The 17508-nt window shown below is 30.5% G+C and overlaps 7 protein-coding genes across 7 annotated transcripts; 4 read left to right on the forward strand and 3 right to left on the reverse strand.

The window, feature by feature from the left end:
- Positions 1-145: 145 nt before the first annotated feature.
- BX663DRAFT_511920 (uncharacterized protein) lies at positions 146-2775 on the forward strand. Its single transcript, XM_051527951.1, has 6 exons — positions 146-352; positions 428-479; positions 538-653; positions 709-836; positions 906-2317; positions 2392-2775. The coding sequence occupies exons 1-6, from the start codon at positions 332-334 to the stop codon at positions 2535-2537; spliced, it is 1875 nt and encodes a 624-aa protein (XP_051382145.1). The 5' UTR covers positions 146-331; the 3' UTR covers positions 2538-2775.
- A 267-nt stretch (positions 2776-3042) lies between these two features.
- On the forward strand, positions 3043-3387 carry BX663DRAFT_422566 (uncharacterized protein; the record flags this gene model as incomplete). Its single annotated transcript, XM_051522418.1, has 2 exons — positions 3043-3202; positions 3320-3387. Coding segments are annotated over 2 exons (228 nt in total), but the record flags the coding sequence as incomplete, so codon positions are not given.
- Positions 3388-3811: 424 nt separating this feature from the next.
- On the reverse strand, positions 3812-6240 carry BX663DRAFT_436291 (uncharacterized protein; the record flags this gene model as incomplete). Its single annotated transcript, XM_051523174.1, has 2 exons — positions 3812-5060; positions 5138-6240. 2 exons carry the CDS (start codon positions 6238-6240, stop codon positions 3812-3814), a joined length of 2352 nt encoding a protein of 783 aa, XP_051382147.1.
- Positions 6241-8100: 1860 nt separating this feature from the next.
- On the reverse strand, positions 8101-9791 carry BX663DRAFT_435886 (kinase-like domain-containing protein; the record flags this gene model as incomplete). The annotated part of the gene is made up of 6 exons (XM_051523150.1): positions 8101-8384; positions 8442-8487; positions 8668-8860; positions 8930-9074; positions 9123-9538; positions 9592-9791. 6 exons carry the CDS (start codon positions 9789-9791, stop codon positions 8101-8103), a joined length of 1284 nt encoding a protein of 427 aa, XP_051382148.1.
- Positions 9792-11823: 2032 nt separating this feature from the next.
- On the forward strand, positions 11824-12828 carry BX663DRAFT_511934 (uncharacterized protein). Its single transcript, XM_051527952.1, has 3 exons — positions 11824-11844; positions 11945-12643; positions 12742-12828. The coding sequence occupies exons 2-3, from the start codon at positions 11995-11997 to the stop codon at positions 12744-12746; spliced, it is 654 nt and encodes a 217-aa protein (XP_051382149.1). The 5' UTR covers positions 11824-11844; positions 11945-11994; the 3' UTR covers positions 12747-12828.
- A 1239-nt stretch (positions 12829-14067) lies between these two features.
- BX663DRAFT_511942 (SCO1/SenC-domain-containing protein) lies at positions 14068-15354 on the forward strand. The gene is made up of 4 exons (XM_051527953.1): positions 14068-14368; positions 14481-14574; positions 14633-14845; positions 14922-15354. The coding sequence occupies exons 1-4, from the start codon at positions 14153-14155 to the stop codon at positions 15317-15319; spliced, it is 921 nt and encodes a 306-aa protein (XP_051382150.1). The 5' UTR covers positions 14068-14152; the 3' UTR covers positions 15320-15354.
- A 75-nt stretch (positions 15355-15429) lies between these two features.
- Positions 15430-16946, reverse strand: BX663DRAFT_561742 (uncharacterized protein). Its single transcript, XM_051531938.1, has 2 exons — positions 16649-16946; positions 15430-16532 (listed from the first exon to the last, which is right to left on the reverse strand). The coding sequence occupies exons 1-2, from the start codon at positions 16887-16889 to the stop codon at positions 15565-15567; spliced, it is 1209 nt and encodes a 402-aa protein (XP_051382151.1). The 5' UTR covers positions 16890-16946; the 3' UTR covers positions 15430-15564.
- Between the last annotated feature and the right edge of the window lie 562 nt (positions 16947-17508).

Genomic DNA, 17508 nt, shown 5'->3' on the forward strand with positions numbered 1-17508 from the left:
CAAGAGAAGAAATAAAGTTCTTTATTAATTCTAACTTGTCTTTTACAAAGCCTATTTATCAAGATAGCAGTCATTTCCAAACTACTCGTCTGTGCTCAAATATCTATTGAATAAAATCTTTTAATGCAATTTTTTTTTTTTTTTTTTTTTTCTAAAAAAAAAAAATCACTCTTAATCAATAATGCCAAATAATAACATTGATGAACCAGTTCACACAGTTCTTCAAGATTATGATCTTTTAGATGCAAGTTGTCAAATCAACTCACTTTATGTGGTATATTAAACCAGTTTATAATAGATTGCTGTCATTCAAGATCAATACTCAATTAACATGTCATCTAACTTACTTTGGGTAACTTGACTTGTAAAATGTATATACATGTATACATGGAGATGTATTATTTTATTAATGTAAATTTTCCAACAGCGTATGAATTTATGTGCTGCAAGTGATGAGATTCCTTGTACTTTTTTCATTGGTAAAGAGAGAGAAACAAAAGACAATCTAATTGCATAAATACTGATCACATGGAATAGCCATGAATTATAAAGTCCATGTTTATACATTAGATACAATGAGTTCACCTTTTAAAGAACCAACTAAAGTACTTGCTAGTCCAAATGCTCTTAATACAAATGGTGGATCAGAATCGGTAATGATCATCTGAATGATAAAAAAAAAAAAAGGAAACTCATTTTCGTAAATAGCCTTTTATAATCAACGCTATTAAAGTTGGTAGAATGCTTGAAAAGGAAATTCTTGTGACAGTTTCAGAAATTGGTGAAGTATGTATATGGAAAACAGAACATTTGGATGAACCACCTATGATTTTAAAGTAATGAAGTAAACAATGATAGTAGTTATAAATATGTATTAAAGTATGATTTTTTCCCCCTTCCTCTAGTAATGGTATTGCAACTTGGGGCATTGCTATTCATGGTGATCAAGGATTGTTAGCTGTCTCTGCAAACAACTGGAAAATAACGATATTCAATCTCTTAGAAATGACTAAAAATAATCCAATTTTCGGTAAAAAAACAAGACAAGTGCCAAGTTATCTAGATTCAATTGAACGAGTCGAATTAGAAGGTCATGAACATAATATTCCAAATATAGATTTTAATGAATCAGGAAGATATATTGCAAGCGCCTCTATCGATATGACTTGTAGAGTATGGGATATCACAACGCAAAAGGTAGTTACCTTAAAAAAGTCACCACCAAGGGATTTAGAGCAAAATGCTTGGTGTTGGTCAGCCAAGTTTATTAAGCCAGGTAACTTTAAATATGCCGTCTGTCATGATAAACGAATCAATAAGGAGTTTTTGAAGAGATACAATCGGGGATGCTCAACCTCTTTGTCTAATTTGGGATTATGTCATTCAGCCAATATACCAGCTTTTCCTATGAATATCTCTCGTATCTTTGACGATGAAAATATTGATTTTGAAATTTATGAAGGAGAAGGAGAAAATGAAGAAGAAGAAGAAGGAGAGTTGGATGATAGTTTATGGGATAATGCTTTACTAGAACAAGAGGAGGAATGGATGCAAGAAATTTTTGACAGACAGCAACAAGAGAATGAATACATCTTGAGTAGACCTTCCTCATTAGAACAAACATCAAATAATGAAAGTAATAGAACTGCATCTAATAGAAGAATTGTGAGAACACAAGAAGAATGGGAAGCTACTTTAGTAGATACTGAAGAAGGATGGGGATCCTCTGATGTGACAGAGGATGAAGATGCATCATCTAATAGTCGACATATGATGGAGATGGAGCTTTTAAGAAATATTTTACAAGAAAGGATGAGTACAAGATCAAATAGTAGTTCAAGTATTCCTTCTAGTCATGATATTATTTCTGAAGAAACGACAATACCATCCAATTGTATACCAAATATCATTAAAAGTACAACAAAGAGTAGTCTAATAAATAAGCCATTAAAACAGAGTGAAGAGACAGAAACAAGAAGAAGGAATCATACAGACTTGGGTGAATATTTGATAATGACGACGAGTAAAGATATTATCTTAACAAGCACATCTGTACCAAGAATGAATGAAATAAGAGCAGAACATAATATGATTAATAAAGTAGATATACGAACTGATCAATTATTAAGAGTATTAGACCGTATAAATATGATTGAATGGTTACCAGAATTAGAATTATTAGTTGTAGCAAGTCAAAAAGGCACAGTAGCACTAACGCGTATAATACAAGTTGAATTTGAAAATGGTCATCAAGCTTGTTACTTTAATAATGAATTTTATTTACCAACAAGCATACTTCAATCTACACCACTTTATGGTAAATTCAAACAAGTGTCTATTTATATTATCACGTATTAGAGTAATGAATCATATCTTTTTTTCTTTCTATAGGCATGACAGTTAAAAAAGTTAAAAATGAACGATTTTCACCAATTTCATATCAAATCTTTTTATTCTATTTTAATGGAAATGTACTTGGATATACAATTACTCGTAAAGACTCGTCAAGCATTTCGATTGATAATCTATTTTTATAATATTTGTATTTGAACAATGTAGGCTATATTATTATTATTTGTTTGCTTGTTTGCATGTTTGCTTGCCTGCTTGCTTGCCATTTTCTTAATAAAGTCTTTACAAGAACGAGATAACTTCTCAACTACTTTTCTCTTGTTTAAAAAAAATACTTAGTACTGTACTCTTTTATCTAAAGTATGTTAATACAAAGTAATAACATAATAAATAGATGGAATAAAGACAAAAATACAATGAATGTTATGATATCATATAAAATGCGAGGTAATATCTATTTATTTATTTTTTTTTTGTTTGTTTTTAATTTTCTATTCCAGGTCAGCAGCAAATATTGTTATTATGCAAAAAAAAAAAAAAAAAAAAAAAAAAAAAAAAAAAAAAAAAAAAAAAAAAAGGACTTGTTTTAGAATTCTATTATATTCTTTTTTATTCTTCTTCTTTTTTTTTTTCATAATAATGACAAAAGCAGTGCAGCAACAAGAAGTTGTTACCGTAAAAGATTCGGCGGAAGCTAAACGATGGTTGATAATCGGAGCTTATGAAGCTGGAGCAACAGAGAAACATATTGCTCGAATATCAGGTCTTTCTAAAACTGCTGTTCGCAATATTATATTAAATTACAAACGAACAGGAATACCTTGCTTACCAAAAAGAATACCAAATAAGAGTAAGGGAAAGAATTTATTTTTCTTTTTCTAATTGTAAATCCTTACCCTTCCTCCCTCTTCCCTTCTTTCTCCTCCCCTCCCTTCCCACTCCTTTTATATATATGTATATATAACAGTAAAACAAAAACTCATCGTTGAATATGATGAAAATGGGGAATTAATCATTACAGATGATGAAGAAGATTCAATTAAAACAACAACATCAACAACTACTACTGCTACTACTAACAACGGTATTCAATATGCATTGAACCAAATGCGAATATCAACTATTGAACAGGCCAATAGTAATAATAAAAGGCCAAAATTACCTCCTCCTTCTAAATATGATCAAAATATACGTGGATATGAAATATGGACTCATGAGGATGATATCATCTTATTAAACCATGTTCTTCATCATCTTCATGTAGGAGGCTGGACTGAACTTGAAGTTAAGTTTAATAGAAGACATTCGGCTCGTCTTTGTTATGATAGGTGGAAATATTTAAAATCATTATTATTAAAAGGTATAACAACTGATAAAGCAAATAAGAATTCGTCTTTTATCAAGTAAATCATCATAAATTATTTATTGAATAATAATAATGATAATAAAAAAGTGCTATTTATTGCTTCATAATTTCTTTAATGTGCTTAACAAAAGTAGGTATTATTCTTGGAATAATTTGAAGTGTAGGTGGAGGAAGGGTCATTTCATGGGCTATTAATACATTCTTATTCTTTAGCTCATCGTCATCACTTTCATAGTCAAGTTCAGCCATATCATCAAAGATTCCTATCATTTCTTTATTGTCAGGCAAGAATTGAAGCATTTCTTGTTCGTCACTTGTGTTTATTAACTTTTGTCTCTTTCGGTCCAAATGTCTTTGTTTTCTTTTATAATGATAGCGACATAAACTATCTATCTCTTGCTTTAATGCAGTGTATTCATCATCTTCATGAATACCTGCTTCATTCACAATTTGTTCTAAATCAATACGTTTAGAAAGCCCTTTAGCTACAAAGGCAAATAAGGAATCAACATATCTCAAGAGATTATCAAATAGCTTTGATTTATCTTGAGCATGTACATTATGAACAAATTGATAAAAGTCATTTTCGTGTCGTTCAACAAGATCAATGAAAGGTTGAGTCGTATTCGTGATATCTTCCATACTTGACTTATCAATGACCTCTATCAAGTCATTAACAAAATCAGCTACATGTCCCATCGTCTCTCCAATATTGGCTGCCTTATAGACTTGGGCTAAAGGCTCATAAAAGATAGCGAAAAGATCTTTTATGAGTTCTCCTGTAATGCCTTGGAAGACAAGAGACATGAGCAATTCTTGTTCTTGCTTTCGTGCATACAAGACCCAAAGGTGGTATAAGTTTTCTACTAACTCACGTGACTCAACTTTATCAGGTTGATTAGCAAATGCAACCTTGATAATTTGTTGAGGAGTTAAAACGGGGGCAATATTAGGATTCTTTAAGAGTTCTAATGTTTCGAGAATGGGTGTTGTTCGTTCCATAGAGACTCCATCAGGTAATTCGGTTTGAACTGCATTCGCTATCTTTTGACAAAGTTGAGGATCATTGATTTTTGTTTGAAGTTCTTCAATATCCTTATCAAGCTCCTTTGTTTGTTCATTCATATTCGTCAACATAATCCTTTGTAAAAGGCTTTTACCACCAAAAGGCTGTGCTAAAAATAAATCCAATATACCTTTCACCATAGAGAATGGATTCGAATATTTTAATATTTGTCCAATAGCACGATAAGATATTAAAGAATGTGTACGCTTTAAGTTGGCTACGTTTTCAACAGATTTATCTGAAGTAATAAATTGTGTATGAAGAACAAATGCAAAGCTAAAAAAAAAGTATACAATTATAAGTAATTACAATAACATTTCATCTATTCTACTTCTTATTTATATGAAACTCACTTGATTCTACCCCATTCAATTGCTTTACGTAATTCAATAGGTAACTTGTCAATCGTTTCAGTGTTTTTAATAATGTCAAATATTTCAACAAGCCCATTGGGTTTCATAATTTGCTTTTTAAGCATATTTAATAGTCCATCCAATTCAGCAACCTTCTTATCAACCTGTTGTCGGAATCGTTTTTCTTCAGCCATTTTGGCTTCATCCATTTTTTGACGCTTAGTAATATCTGCTTGTTCCTCTAAGGTTAATTGAATAGGATTATTTATTAAGAAATCACGAAAGATATCACTATTGGCGACATCAGGCTCAGCAGAGAGGTTACGAAGGAATGATCTTAACATGATACGATCTTTTTCCCGATGGAGGTGTTGTGATTGGTTATTTGTATCATGTGCCTTGGATGGAACACTAGGTAATTCAAGAGTAGGAAAGGCTGCCTTGAGGTCATCTCGAAGTTGGCGGAAGTGACCATGTCGTCGAGCGACATAAACAGGAGTCGTTTCTCGATTGTTTTCAACAAGAAGCCTTGTTTCAATAATAAACTCAGAATGAAGATGTTCCCTGATCGTACGTCTTTCACTAAAGTCACGTACAGTAACCACGTTCAACTTGAGCCCATTTAAACCTATCCATTCAGCGTAATCCTCCTCACTTTCTAAACGTGTCATATCAAGTTTAGAGGCCAAGCTATCATCCTCTTCACTGACCTGGGTTAAAATCTGAATACTGTCTTCATTGCCTTGTACTGTCTTTATGCTAGCACAAAGGGATATAGTCAAAAGTTTTTCAATTTTATACATCAATACCCGCCTCTGGGAGTCTCTCGAGACCTTGGGAGCATATGTATTCGTCTTTAACTTGCGATATTCATCTAAAAATGTTTGCAGTTTTTCAAAGAAATTCTGCTGGTCTCCATTTTTTAATAAAGGAAATTCAAGTACAAAGTACTTTGTCAAGTACTGTAGAAATGGAAATTCGTCGTTTGTTTGTGTTAAACTTGTAAGTTGTGTACTCTCTTTGAATTTATCCAGTTCCTCGTGTAAATGTCGCGATATAAGTTCTCGCTTAAAGTAGTGTAATTCTTGTGGGCTTAAATTCATGACGTATATGAGAATAAAAAGATAAAATAAAAAAATAAAAAAAAAAAAAAAAAAAAATAGTATATTTATAGTTCACTGATGAGTTTGAATTAGTATCATTAAAAAAAAAAATTATAAACCAGATTAGCAGGTTTAATATGAAGTTCTATAATTTCAAATAACGAGCGTATAGATAGGAATTAGAAAGAGGAGTAGTTACGATCATTTAGCACTTAGCATTACCAATGACGTGCATAATGTCCTTAAGTTCATAGATTAGGGAAAAATATATAAATAGGTTGAAGTCCTTTTTTTATGCTATTTGCACAGACATTATTAATTTGGAGCTAAACAAAGGGCAAATAACTCTGATTGTTTTATCTATAATGCAACTCATATAATTTACAATAACGAAAATATATAAAATTATATTGTTAATTTGCACTTGTGTAAGTAAGCTTTTCTAGACACTCTAAGCCTTCTATCTCGTTTGTTGTATACTTTTTTTTTTATTTTATCTAAAAGTATTACTGCTGAAATCAACCTTAATGCGGTTAGATTACGCTATATTAAGGTATATGAAATATGTTATTAGAGTAATAATAATATATAAAATTTCAAATGAGTAGCATGACATAGTCTCAAGATATTTGCATAATATTGCAGATATTAAATTGTTCTTCATCAATGTATAATTCTTCTTCTCACTACCAAATCTGATAATATTGTTTATTACCTCAGGATTAATACAAAGAGAAAAAAAAACTATAGAAGTTTATGCTATACTTTAAGAATTATCTAAATGAGTATGTGAAAAAGTAGGACAAGATCTTAGTATCAAAGTAAAAGTGATCCAAATAATGTCTACAGCATATAAATAACTATTATTATTGCTAACACATGTCTGTTATTATAGCAATCATATTCGCGCCTCAATAATAAATGTCATCAAAGTCAATATAATAACATAGATGACTGGTTAGTGGGTTCCTGAAAATCTTAACCAATCAACTCAAATGCCTGAATTCTACTAAAAATAGGACAAATTCTAAGTTCCTAAAAAAAAAAGTCAATTGTTCAAACAGCTTACTGCTTGTTCTTTAATACTATCTTCCTTATCATTCCTATCTGACTCCTCTGTATCTACTTCCTTTCATATTTTTTGATATTTTTTAAAAGTCGCATTTGGTGCTTTTTTTTTCATAGAAATACATTTTTTTCTTTAACTCGAATATGAATGCCGTATAAACATTTAATGGCTTTAATAATACCCCATTATGAATTATTCTCCCGTCAATTGCGCCGTTTATTATTATTATTTAGCCTGATTGTTTTTGTATTATTCTCTAACTTATTAACGTTGGTGCGTGTTTGTTCGAGATAATTATTAAAATCCTAATTGCTGGCCATATTCGTAAAGAAAACTTAACGATGAGGGGTGGAGAGAATTGACTATTGATGATGGTAAGTTTGTAGTTTTGATATACTTTATGTAATTTCATACTAATTGATATGATATTAAATGACATTCATTTTACTATATGGCATCAACAAATTCCTTTTTCCTTTTTTCGCTTTCCCCAATTATCAGTCAATAAGTTTCTAAATTTGCCAAATTTTATTCACATATGTTAGAAACCGAACAGGAAGATTAGAAAAACTTAAATACTATATCATATTGGTAGCAAATAAAATGTCTCTAACTTGTAAGTGCTGACTCTATAATTAACAAGTAATTTTAAAACATGGGCTTCTTAAATAAATAAGATAAATCCTGTTTTTTTTTCTATTAGAAATACCAAGTACACAAATTTTGTGTTAAATATATTGTTTTATTTCTACATATATACTAATAATTTTCATCTATGAAACAAATAAGTATCATACAGCTTCTGATAACCATGGACTCTTAAGCATTTGACTAGCAGATGCTCGTTTTGCCATATCTAATTCAAGCATAGGTAGTAAAAATGCACTAACAGCATCCGCTTCTTCAGGTGGCATAAGAAAAGTATCATGAAGAACATCACGTAATCTTCGGTAACGCAGTCTCTTGATATGCCTTAATTTACCTGAACGATCAAAGAATTCTCGAGAAAGTTCTCCACCAGAGGTAATAATCTTTGGTACAGTACGCATTAATTCTAACATTTGCGCCAAATGATCTAAATACAAAATAAAGTTAGCTCTTTATTTTTTAGCTATAGAACTCCACAACTTACCGTCATCCTTATTGTATTTTGAACCTGCTCTAGGATCAAATAAAAACTCACCAGTTAATAATTCAAAGACCTATAAATGTAAAAGTTAGCTAATCCTCTCTTTTATTTTTTTTTTATGTGTTTGTGTTAACCTTACCATGCATGCCATACTCCACATATCAGCTTCATGGGTCCACTTACAACCAACAATCACTTCTGGACTGCGATACTGACGTGTTTGAATAACATGTGTATACTCACCATCTATCCAACAGGCATTACCAAGATCTGCAATTTTAACGATAATATTATCAAATGCATTCTCCTTTTCTGTTAAAATGGACGTAATATCTAAGGTGGAAGATGGTATCACTTTGGGTCCAATAGGTTGCTTTGTTAAAATCTTTAGGTTTCCTAATTTATTCTCTATTTCTTCCATACTAAAAAAAAAAAGAGACATTAAGTTCCCAAAATTAAATCCATACTTTTTATGACTTTCCTAACCTTACCTATTTTTTTTTTCTTCTAACATAATTTTTTGTGTATTAGCTAGCGTCTTTGCCTTCTTTTTTTTTAGTCTCTTTTTCTGAGACTTTGTTAACCCATTTGCTTCAGCATTTGTTAACCATGGTTGATTTTGTGCACTTGGTGATACTGGTGATGTTGAAGATAACATTACCTTTTCTTCATTTTCCTTAATACTTTTCAGCGTTTCAGCAGTTTCACTTTTTAAATATTCCTCAATATTTGGAATCCAAACCAGTACATTCTCTGGCTTCAAATCTGTATGAACAATACCACACTCTCGATGCAAATAATCCAATCCTTCAAGCACTTGTTTTGAGATTCGTTTAACAATATGTGAAGGTATCCCCTTATAATTATAACGCTTCATCAATGATAACAGACTTTCACCAAGCACTTCAAACGTCATACAGGCATGTTTTCCATAAGGTCCATAATGCCAAAAATGAGTCAGTAATTGAGCCACATGTCGATACCCCTTTGATTCTGAATTTGTCTTTTTAACGCATTCTAATAATTTAATTTCCTCCAAAGCACTCTCTGTATAACGATTGGCTGATTTCACGATCTTAAGAGCAACATGATTATTGGTTCTATACAGAGAATAAGAAATTGCATCACGCCAAGTTTATTTAACAAAACTTACAAAGTATCAAGAGCAAGCCATACAGTAGAAAAATGTCCCCAGCCAAGTTTTCTAACAACAATGTATCGGCCATCATCAAATCGATCCCCTATTGAAACAGGATGATATCCTCCTTTTCTATAATCCTCGACATCTTCTTCATCATCCGAATGAATCGATTCAATGTCAGAGTAATCACTTTCTGAATCTTCGTTTGACATGGCCTTATATATAAATATATATAAATATATGTATGTATATGTATAAATATATGAAAAAGAAAGTTTTTGTTTTTTGTTTTTTTGTCTTGTTTTGTATTTTTTTTTTTTTTGGTGAATATTGCATTCAATGAAAGTCACGGTATCGGCCTTTGTTGACATAGGTAAACCAACTGAAAGCAAGTAACTCTCTCTCTAAAATACAGTGTGTAGTGGCCTAATAAATGATGAGTCTTCAGAACCAAGTCTTTGTAATAATAATAATAAAAATAATGAGTGTGTCAAAAAAAAATCTCATCAGAGGCTTCATAAATCCCAAACAGCAGCAGGATTCAACTGAAAAGTGTTTCTATTACTGACTTGTTCTTTCAATTTTACGATCTTTATCACCTAATCAATAGCCCCTGAGATATAATTTTCGTCTTTTTTTTTTTTTATCTTCATGTTTACAGTCATTGATAAATAGTTTGCAATGTTTGATAAGCAACTAATTAAGGTAACGATAGACGTAAATTAAAATGAATCATTTTCCTTTTTTAAGTGAATGAATAAAGTATAAAGTAACTCGACTCAACTTACGCACAGGTAAACTAATACTATTGAAATAAAGAAGTGCACGAAAAAGAAGGGTGCAAAATTTTGACTATAGGGTTCTTTTTATGCAACAGTAAAAAAAAAAAAAAAAAAAAAAAAAAAAAAAAAAAAAAAAGACTAGTACATATAAACTATGAGGTGCAATATTTGTCGCTATATGCTTATAGAATTAAAATCTACGAGAAGTTTATATTTATACATATAATGTAAAGCTATAATGATTTCCTCTTTTTTTTTTTAAAGAAAAAAAGAAAAGAAAAGAAAAGAAAGGAAAGGAAATTTATATTATTAGTATTTAACTAAAATATAATAGGCACTATTTAAGGTATTAATATCCAAATATATCGAGACATAATATAATGGGATTCTATTATTTGTATGTCTCTTTATACTAAATATATAATTATAGATTAATCCATTGTTAGAATTCCCATATAAACATACGTACTTTTATAGAAGAAGCAGGGCATTTTATCAATTTTTTTTCCTTCCTTCTTTCTTTCTTTTTCTTTTTTTTTCTCCTATATACATAAATATATTTATTTACATACAATTTTGATATATCACTTTTGGAAATGTCTTCATCTTTAAAACCACGGAGATATAACACTAGAAGTAGTTGTAATAACGTTATAAACTCCAATCATGTTAATCAGCATAACTTTGACTTGACAGGTAAAATTAAAAGAATAAATTCACCACATACTGAGAGTTTTTTTTTTTTTTTTTTTTTTTTTTTTTTTTTTTTTTTGTTTATTACAAAGATGAAGAATATACAAATAATCATCCTTTAACGCAAAAGACAAAGGAAACAAGTACATCTAAACAAAAAATTACCAAAGCATCTCATAAGGCCAGTACGTCTTCCTTAAATAAGTCTGTTCAATGCAACAACATAAATGGTAATACTCCTAAAGGATTATTAGATCCTGTTTCAAGTAATGATGACAGTAGTCTAGATATCAATGAAATAAGTCAAGACATGTTGCTACAGATTGTATATAGGCCTTTAAAGTCAATTGCTACAACTGTCTTTATGGTATTTTGGATAATAAAATGGCCCATTATTCATATTCTCCAATTCATCACGACCATCGTATCTAGTACATCATCAACGAATCCAGCTTTGAAGACCAATTATAAACGATGTATGTCTGTCATTGATAGGATTAAAGTGCATGCCATACAGAATAAGGGGAAAATAATAAAATACGGCCTAGCGACACTTATTATCTGCTGCTTCCTCTTTACGTTCAATTTTCGCCATGTTACCAGCGAGTCCAAAGAGTCGGCAACACGTGTTCATTTATTAAATATAAAGGAAAGCATAAGAGGAATAGATTACTTGCATCAACTGATCCACTTTCCCGCATACACGCAAAAGGGTTCAAAGGAGCAATTTGAATTGTCTGAATCATTGGATGAGACCGCAACAGTCAAACCTTATGTAGCAGCGTCTAAGCTAAAAGAGTTGATCTTTGATAAATTGATTGAAAAGTGTTTTGATATAGATAGCCCCTCTAGTCAGATTACAGCATTCCATAAATTTAAAAAACAAATACCTGATAAAGTGACAGTAAAGACAGATGTAAATGGGAAGTTACTACTATTGATGGATCATTTTTATCATGTCTTAAAGGAGGATCCCTCTATCTGGAGCTCCTTCTGGGATACTTATGATACCTTGATAAAAATAGAAAATCAAAAGGAAGCTAATGATAGCAAGTTTATAATAATCAACAAACGAGTGTTTGAAAGTAAGATGGAACTAGATCTGATAACGATGAAATTACAAAACGATCAAAGACCAATGAATATGGCTGATTTTGCATTAGAATCTCGTGGAGGACGGATCCTGTATAGTAAAACAAGCCCTACAAGTAATACGATGGCGCCATGGAAGTTTCATATTCGAAGACTCATGGGACTGCCTGTCCACTATTATCCACCAAAATACGCCATTCAACCTGGACTCTACGTAGGTGAATGCTGGTCTATGAATGGTTGCGAGGGCACACTTGGTATTCTTTTAAGTGAGCCTATATTGATACATAGTGTAGCTATTGAATACCCTTCTTTACATACATTGATGGATAAAGTGAATCAGGCTCCAAAGGATATAGAAATCTTAGGTTTACCCAACTATCCAAATTCAGGTGAGCCTCTTTCATTAGGTGATATTACATTTAATATTCATGGATCCAAAAATAAATATAAGAGCAATTTACAACTGTATAATTTGGATTTCTATCCAGAGGTACCTATCAGAGCGGTTATTATTAAAATTAAGTCAAACTGGGGAAGCATTCAACAAACAGACATTTACGGTATTCGTATTTACGGAATACCTGAAACTTACATTGATTGATTTACTATATAAACATATTCTTTTCGGTTTTTTTCTTCTACAATAAAATCCTCCTCTGCCAAAAAAAGAAAAAAAAAAAAAAAACTTCAAGTATAAACTAATCAACATGAATTGTAAATTGATAGTGTTTTCTATATTAAAGTTTTCTTTTATTAGGTCCAAAATCCCATTTCCATTTATATTATTTAATTCATTTCCTTATTTCTGTTTATCTTGGGTATTTTTATATCTTTGCTATAAAACAATATAAATAACACACACTTTATTTTAATAAAAGAAAAACAACAACAATAACAATAACAATTTACAGCATCATCAAATTCCATAGCTGGATTACAGATGTCGATATCAAGTTTGTATAAATTCTAATTGTCTTGACCATCTCCTCAAAGAGGGTTTTTTTTTATAAGCGTATCCAAGTCAGTAATTATTTTTTTTTTATAGAGATTACAAAACAATTAAAAATAAAACAAAGAGTAATTACATACTCTATTATAATCATTGACGAGAAGGTCTACAGATCATGATTGGAAATGCCATAAAGTGTCTTTAACCTAAAGCATGCAAGTCATGATCTGTAACGTTACAGTAGTTACTTGAAATAGGTTAAAAACAAAACAAAATAAAAATAATCTACTATTCAAGTTTTAACGATAACAGTCACCTCATCATGCGCCATTATTATTATTATGCATGTTTAAAAAAAAAAAAAAAATATGTATAAATATAAAAAAGTATCCATAATTTTCAATTTCCCCTCCTTTTTTTATTCTTTTTTTTTCCCTATCAGCCAATAGGCTTAAGCCGTGGGGCTCGCCCTGTTTGCCTACGTTAAAAAGTCGAACGCAAATGTATTAGGACCAGCCTGTTTTGTTTTTTGTTTTTTTTTAGGATGCAAATATCGATTAGTAGTTATTGCATCTGAAGATAAATTGAAGTGCTTACAATGACCAGTACTTAAGACTGGCTTTCCCGTTTATATATACACATCTATATTTTCTTAAAAAAAAAAATACCCTCATCCTAAGCTCTATCTTCTTATGAGAATCCCTGTTAGCATGTTATCACCTACAGAATGATTTATAGTAAACTTTAAAAATATAAAAAAGGGAAATTGAAACTGTTATAGAATACAAATACATAACGTAGCTTAGAGTAAAAAAAATATATATATATTTATAATCGAGGCTGTGGTTTTGTATTGATTATGTAAACAATCAATGCTCGCTAACAAACCGGGGTAATAAACGAATATTGTATTTTTTTTTTCCATAATTTTTCTTTTCTATTCTTTATTTTTTACTTTATAAACATTTTTTTTTTTTTTTTAAAAAAAAACAAGCTCAATCTACTATCCATGTTTTTTCGAACATTTCTTAAAAATAATCAAGTAAGAGAATGAATGTTCATGTTAAACATAATGCTCAATTATTATGCGCAGACTTTAGCTGTCAAACATTTAACTAAACGTCAAGTGCAATCAAGACTTTTAACTCAATGTCAGTGGACAAGAAGAAAGCCAACAATTCAGCCAAGTACTACTTTGAAAATAAATAACAGTCGGTCCTATACTTCTTCTATAAATAGAGAAGAAATTCGAGCAAAAGCAGCTGTTGGTGTAAAATATTTTTTCCTTTTTTTTTTGTTGGGGGGGGGTGATACTATATACACATAGATTAAATATAATTCTATAAATATATGCATATACATATTTATATGTATATGTATAGCCTTTTACGTTCAAGGCAGCGGCTGTCTTTTTAGGTGTTGGTACAGGTTTATTATTGTATTTTAAAAGTGAAAAGAAAAGAGTTGAAAAATTACGTAAGATGAAAACGTATTGATATATAGAATAAATTAACAGCTTTTTATGTATGTATAGGTGAAGAAAAAGAAGCAGAGAAAAAAAAGACACAATCATATGGTAAACCAAAGCTAGGAGGTGATTATGTATTAACAAATGCGGAAACGGGAAAACCATTTGGTTCAGAGGATTTGAAAGGACGCTTTAGTTTGATTTATTTTGGTTTCACTCATTGCCCTGATATTTGTCCTGAGGAATTAGATAAAATGGCAGAAGTAGTAAACATAATAAGTAAGTAAACTAACTTTTAGGCTTCTCTCATAACAAGCAAATAATTTATAGGCTGACCTTTTTTTTTTTTAAATAGAAAAGGATATTGGAAACAATGTTTTGGTTCCTGTCTTTATTACATGTGATCCTAGACGTGATACAGAAGAAATTGTAAAAAAATATGTGAAAGATTTCCATGAAGATTTGATTGGATTAACAGACACAGAAGATAATATTAGAGCAGTGGCTAAATTATTCCGTGTTTATGTTTCTTCTCCACCTGACATAAGTGAAGGAGATGATTACCTTGTGGATCATTCCATCTTTTTCTACCTTATGGATCCTCAAGGCAAGTTCTTGGATTGTTACTCACAGAACTCAGAAGCGGAAGGAGTTGCTGAAAGTTTTAAATCATATTACAAAGCCTATATTGAAAGTGGTGGTAAATTAAACACAGAACCTCTACTTAAAATACATGGTGAAGAAGGAAAATGATAACAGAAAAAAAACAAAAATAAAATAAAACAAAATAAACAAATAGAAGTGTCTAGTTTAGTATATTTATTTATTTATTTTATTTTATTTTATTTTTTTTTTTTTTGTTTATTTTAGTTTTTAAGTAATAATAATAATAATAATAGAATAATCTGTCGGTCCAGCCTATAGAAGTATTATAAAGAAATAGATCTCAAAGCAAAGAACTATGGTATTTTATCCCAAAAAACAAAAAAAAAAAGTTGTTATGTTTGGGTAACATAGTCCTCAATAAGAAGTGAAGAATTTATAGAATTTGGAGTAGTGGGAGCTGATATTAAGGAAGGAACAACGTGTTGATGATAAGGAGGTGTTTCTGGGGTTATGGATAAATGTCGAGGCGGAGGAAAAAGAACAGTTTTTCTATTATATGAATATGAATCCTTGTTCTTTTCCTTTTTATGAGCTATAATTGCAGCATCATATTTGATTTTATCATTGATCGTGTACTCCTCCTGACTTGTAGATTCAATGATTCGTGATTGTCCTTTTTTGCCTTCTAAGGTTAGCATGGCCTCTTGACGTGATTGAGTTAATAATTTATTGTTATCTTGCTGATGTTGTTTGTCGTTATCATGATGTAGAGTAGATGTTTGATCTTTTAATAATACTAAAGTGAGTTGCTCAGTACTTGGAAATGATAGAGGACTCCGTCTACGTCTTCTTTCTTTTAGTGATAAGCGCTTATTTTGTTCTTCATCTTCATCACTATTAGTGTTACTCGTATCTGTATTCGTGCTCGTTGCTGTTGAATAAGGTCTGTTACTGTCAAGCTGTGATAAATAGTGAGAAGAGGAATTGATGAATCGAAAATGATCAGTGCCTAAGGTTCCACTACGAAATGGATGAGGTTGTATAGTAGAAGAAAAGACACTTGAAGATTGTTCAATTTTAGATGTATTGATACTATTATTTTCACCATCAGGTGATTGTATAGGATCTACTAAAGATAAACGTAAAAGAGAAGGTTGCTTTCTGGATGTCTTTAGTGATTTAGGTTTTACCCTTGGAGTTAAAGTAGGGTCTATTAAAGGGCATTTTATGGGTACTGAATGACTATCTCTCTTTGATTTATTTTGTCTTGGTGGAGGAGAAAGAGAAGGAGATGGTATAAAGTTATTTTGTGACGATAATGATGATTTCCAAAGAAAAGGATGTTTAATTATATTTGATACTATGAATAAATTGTATATAAATATATATTAATATATATAAATATCTATAAAGAAACTCCTATCATTTTGTATATACATATATATATATATATATATATATTTCGAACTTGTATACCTTCAATAGTTCCTTTTAAAGTGCGTTGCTCAGAAGGAGACTGTTTTCTTTCAATATTATCGTAAGATTGAGATAGTCTTATTTGTTGCTCTTTTGATGATTTTTTAAATTTAGTGATAAAAGAAGAAAAGCAAGACGACCAGCGAAATTTTTTCTTGTTATTGGTATCAGTTGTGGTATCATTTACGCTCTTTGTCTTTTTTTGTTGTTGTGAATATCTATTAGTAGATCCATTTAACATACGTAGAAGAAGGGTATATGAAATGATTAAAATATATAAGAAGAAGAAAAATAAAAAATAACGAAAATAACGAAAATAACGAAAATAACGAAAATAAAATTTGCCCTCTTGTTATCTATTTTATGCTACACAATTTATCCAAAACAAGTAAATTCACCTTGGATAAATTTGAATAATTAACCCGAAGGTATTTTGGTATTCTGGTATTTTTTTTTTTTTTTTTTTTTTTTTTTTTTTTTTTTTGAAAAAAAATGTAAACCCATCTTTATCTTCTCCTCCTCCACCAAGAAAAAAAATTACTAACAAATAAATTAACCTGAAAATTAGTACTTTTCTTTTTCTATTTTATTAAATGTGAACAGAAAGGAAATAGATCGTTAAACAACAGTCAAATTTCAAAGTTATCGGTACAGAAATTGTAAAGGAATAATTATCCTCTCGACAGCATAATAGACTCTGATCAATATACAGTCTTCAAGTCTACTGAATATACACTATAAAAAGAAAAAAAAGAAACAAAGAGAGAGAGAGTGAATGAGAGTGAATGAGAGTGAGTGAGTGAGTGAGTGAGTGAGAGGAAACAAAGAAAAATTACTTATATGTCTCATGTTATTGTTTT

This window comes from Cokeromyces recurvatus (assembly GCF_025118155.1).
Source record: "Cokeromyces recurvatus strain NRRL 2243 chromosome Unknown BX663scaffold_15, whole genome shotgun sequence".
NCBI classification, from domain to species: Eukaryota; Fungi; Mucoromycota; class Mucoromycetes; order Mucorales; family Mucoraceae; genus Cokeromyces; species Cokeromyces recurvatus.

What these genes read in the sequence shown, in the direction of transcription:
- BX663DRAFT_511920 (XM_051527951.1), top strand. Translation starts at nt 332, where the DNA reads ATGTCATCTAACTTACTTTGG. An exon ending in TGTCATCTAACTTACTTTGG is followed by an intron (nt 353 to 427) that starts GTAACTTGACTT and finishes ATTTTCCAACAG; the next exon opens with CGTATGAATTTATGTGCTGC. An exon ending in TCAATCTACACCACTTTATG is followed by an intron (nt 2,318 to 2,391) that starts GTAAATTCAAAC and finishes TTCTTTCTATAG; the next exon opens with GCATGACAGTTAAAAAAGTT.
- BX663DRAFT_511934 (XM_051527952.1), top strand. Translation starts at nt 11,995, where the DNA reads ATGGATCATTTTTATCATGTCTTAAAGGAGGATCCCTCTATCTGGAGC.
- BX663DRAFT_511942 (XM_051527953.1), top strand. Translation starts at nt 14,153, where the DNA reads ATGTTCATGTTAAACATAATGCTCAATTATTATGCGCAGACTTTAGCT. An exon ending in GAGCAAAAGCAGCTGTTGGT is followed by an intron (nt 14,369 to 14,480) that starts GTAAAATATTTT and finishes GTATATGTATAG; the next exon opens with CCTTTTACGTTCAAGGCAGC. An exon ending in AGAAGTAGTAAACATAATAA is followed by an intron (nt 14,846 to 14,921) that starts GTAAGTAAACTA and finishes TTTTTTAAATAG; the next exon opens with AAAAGGATATTGGAAACAAT.
- BX663DRAFT_561742 (XM_051531938.1), bottom strand. Translation starts at nt 16,889, where the DNA reads ATGTTAAATGGATCTACTAATAGATATTCACAACAACAAAAAAAGACA. An exon ending in TTTAAAAGGAACTATTGAAG is followed by an intron (nt 16,533 to 16,648) that starts GTATACAAGTTC and finishes ATTTATTCATAG; the next exon opens with TATCAAATATAATTAAACAT.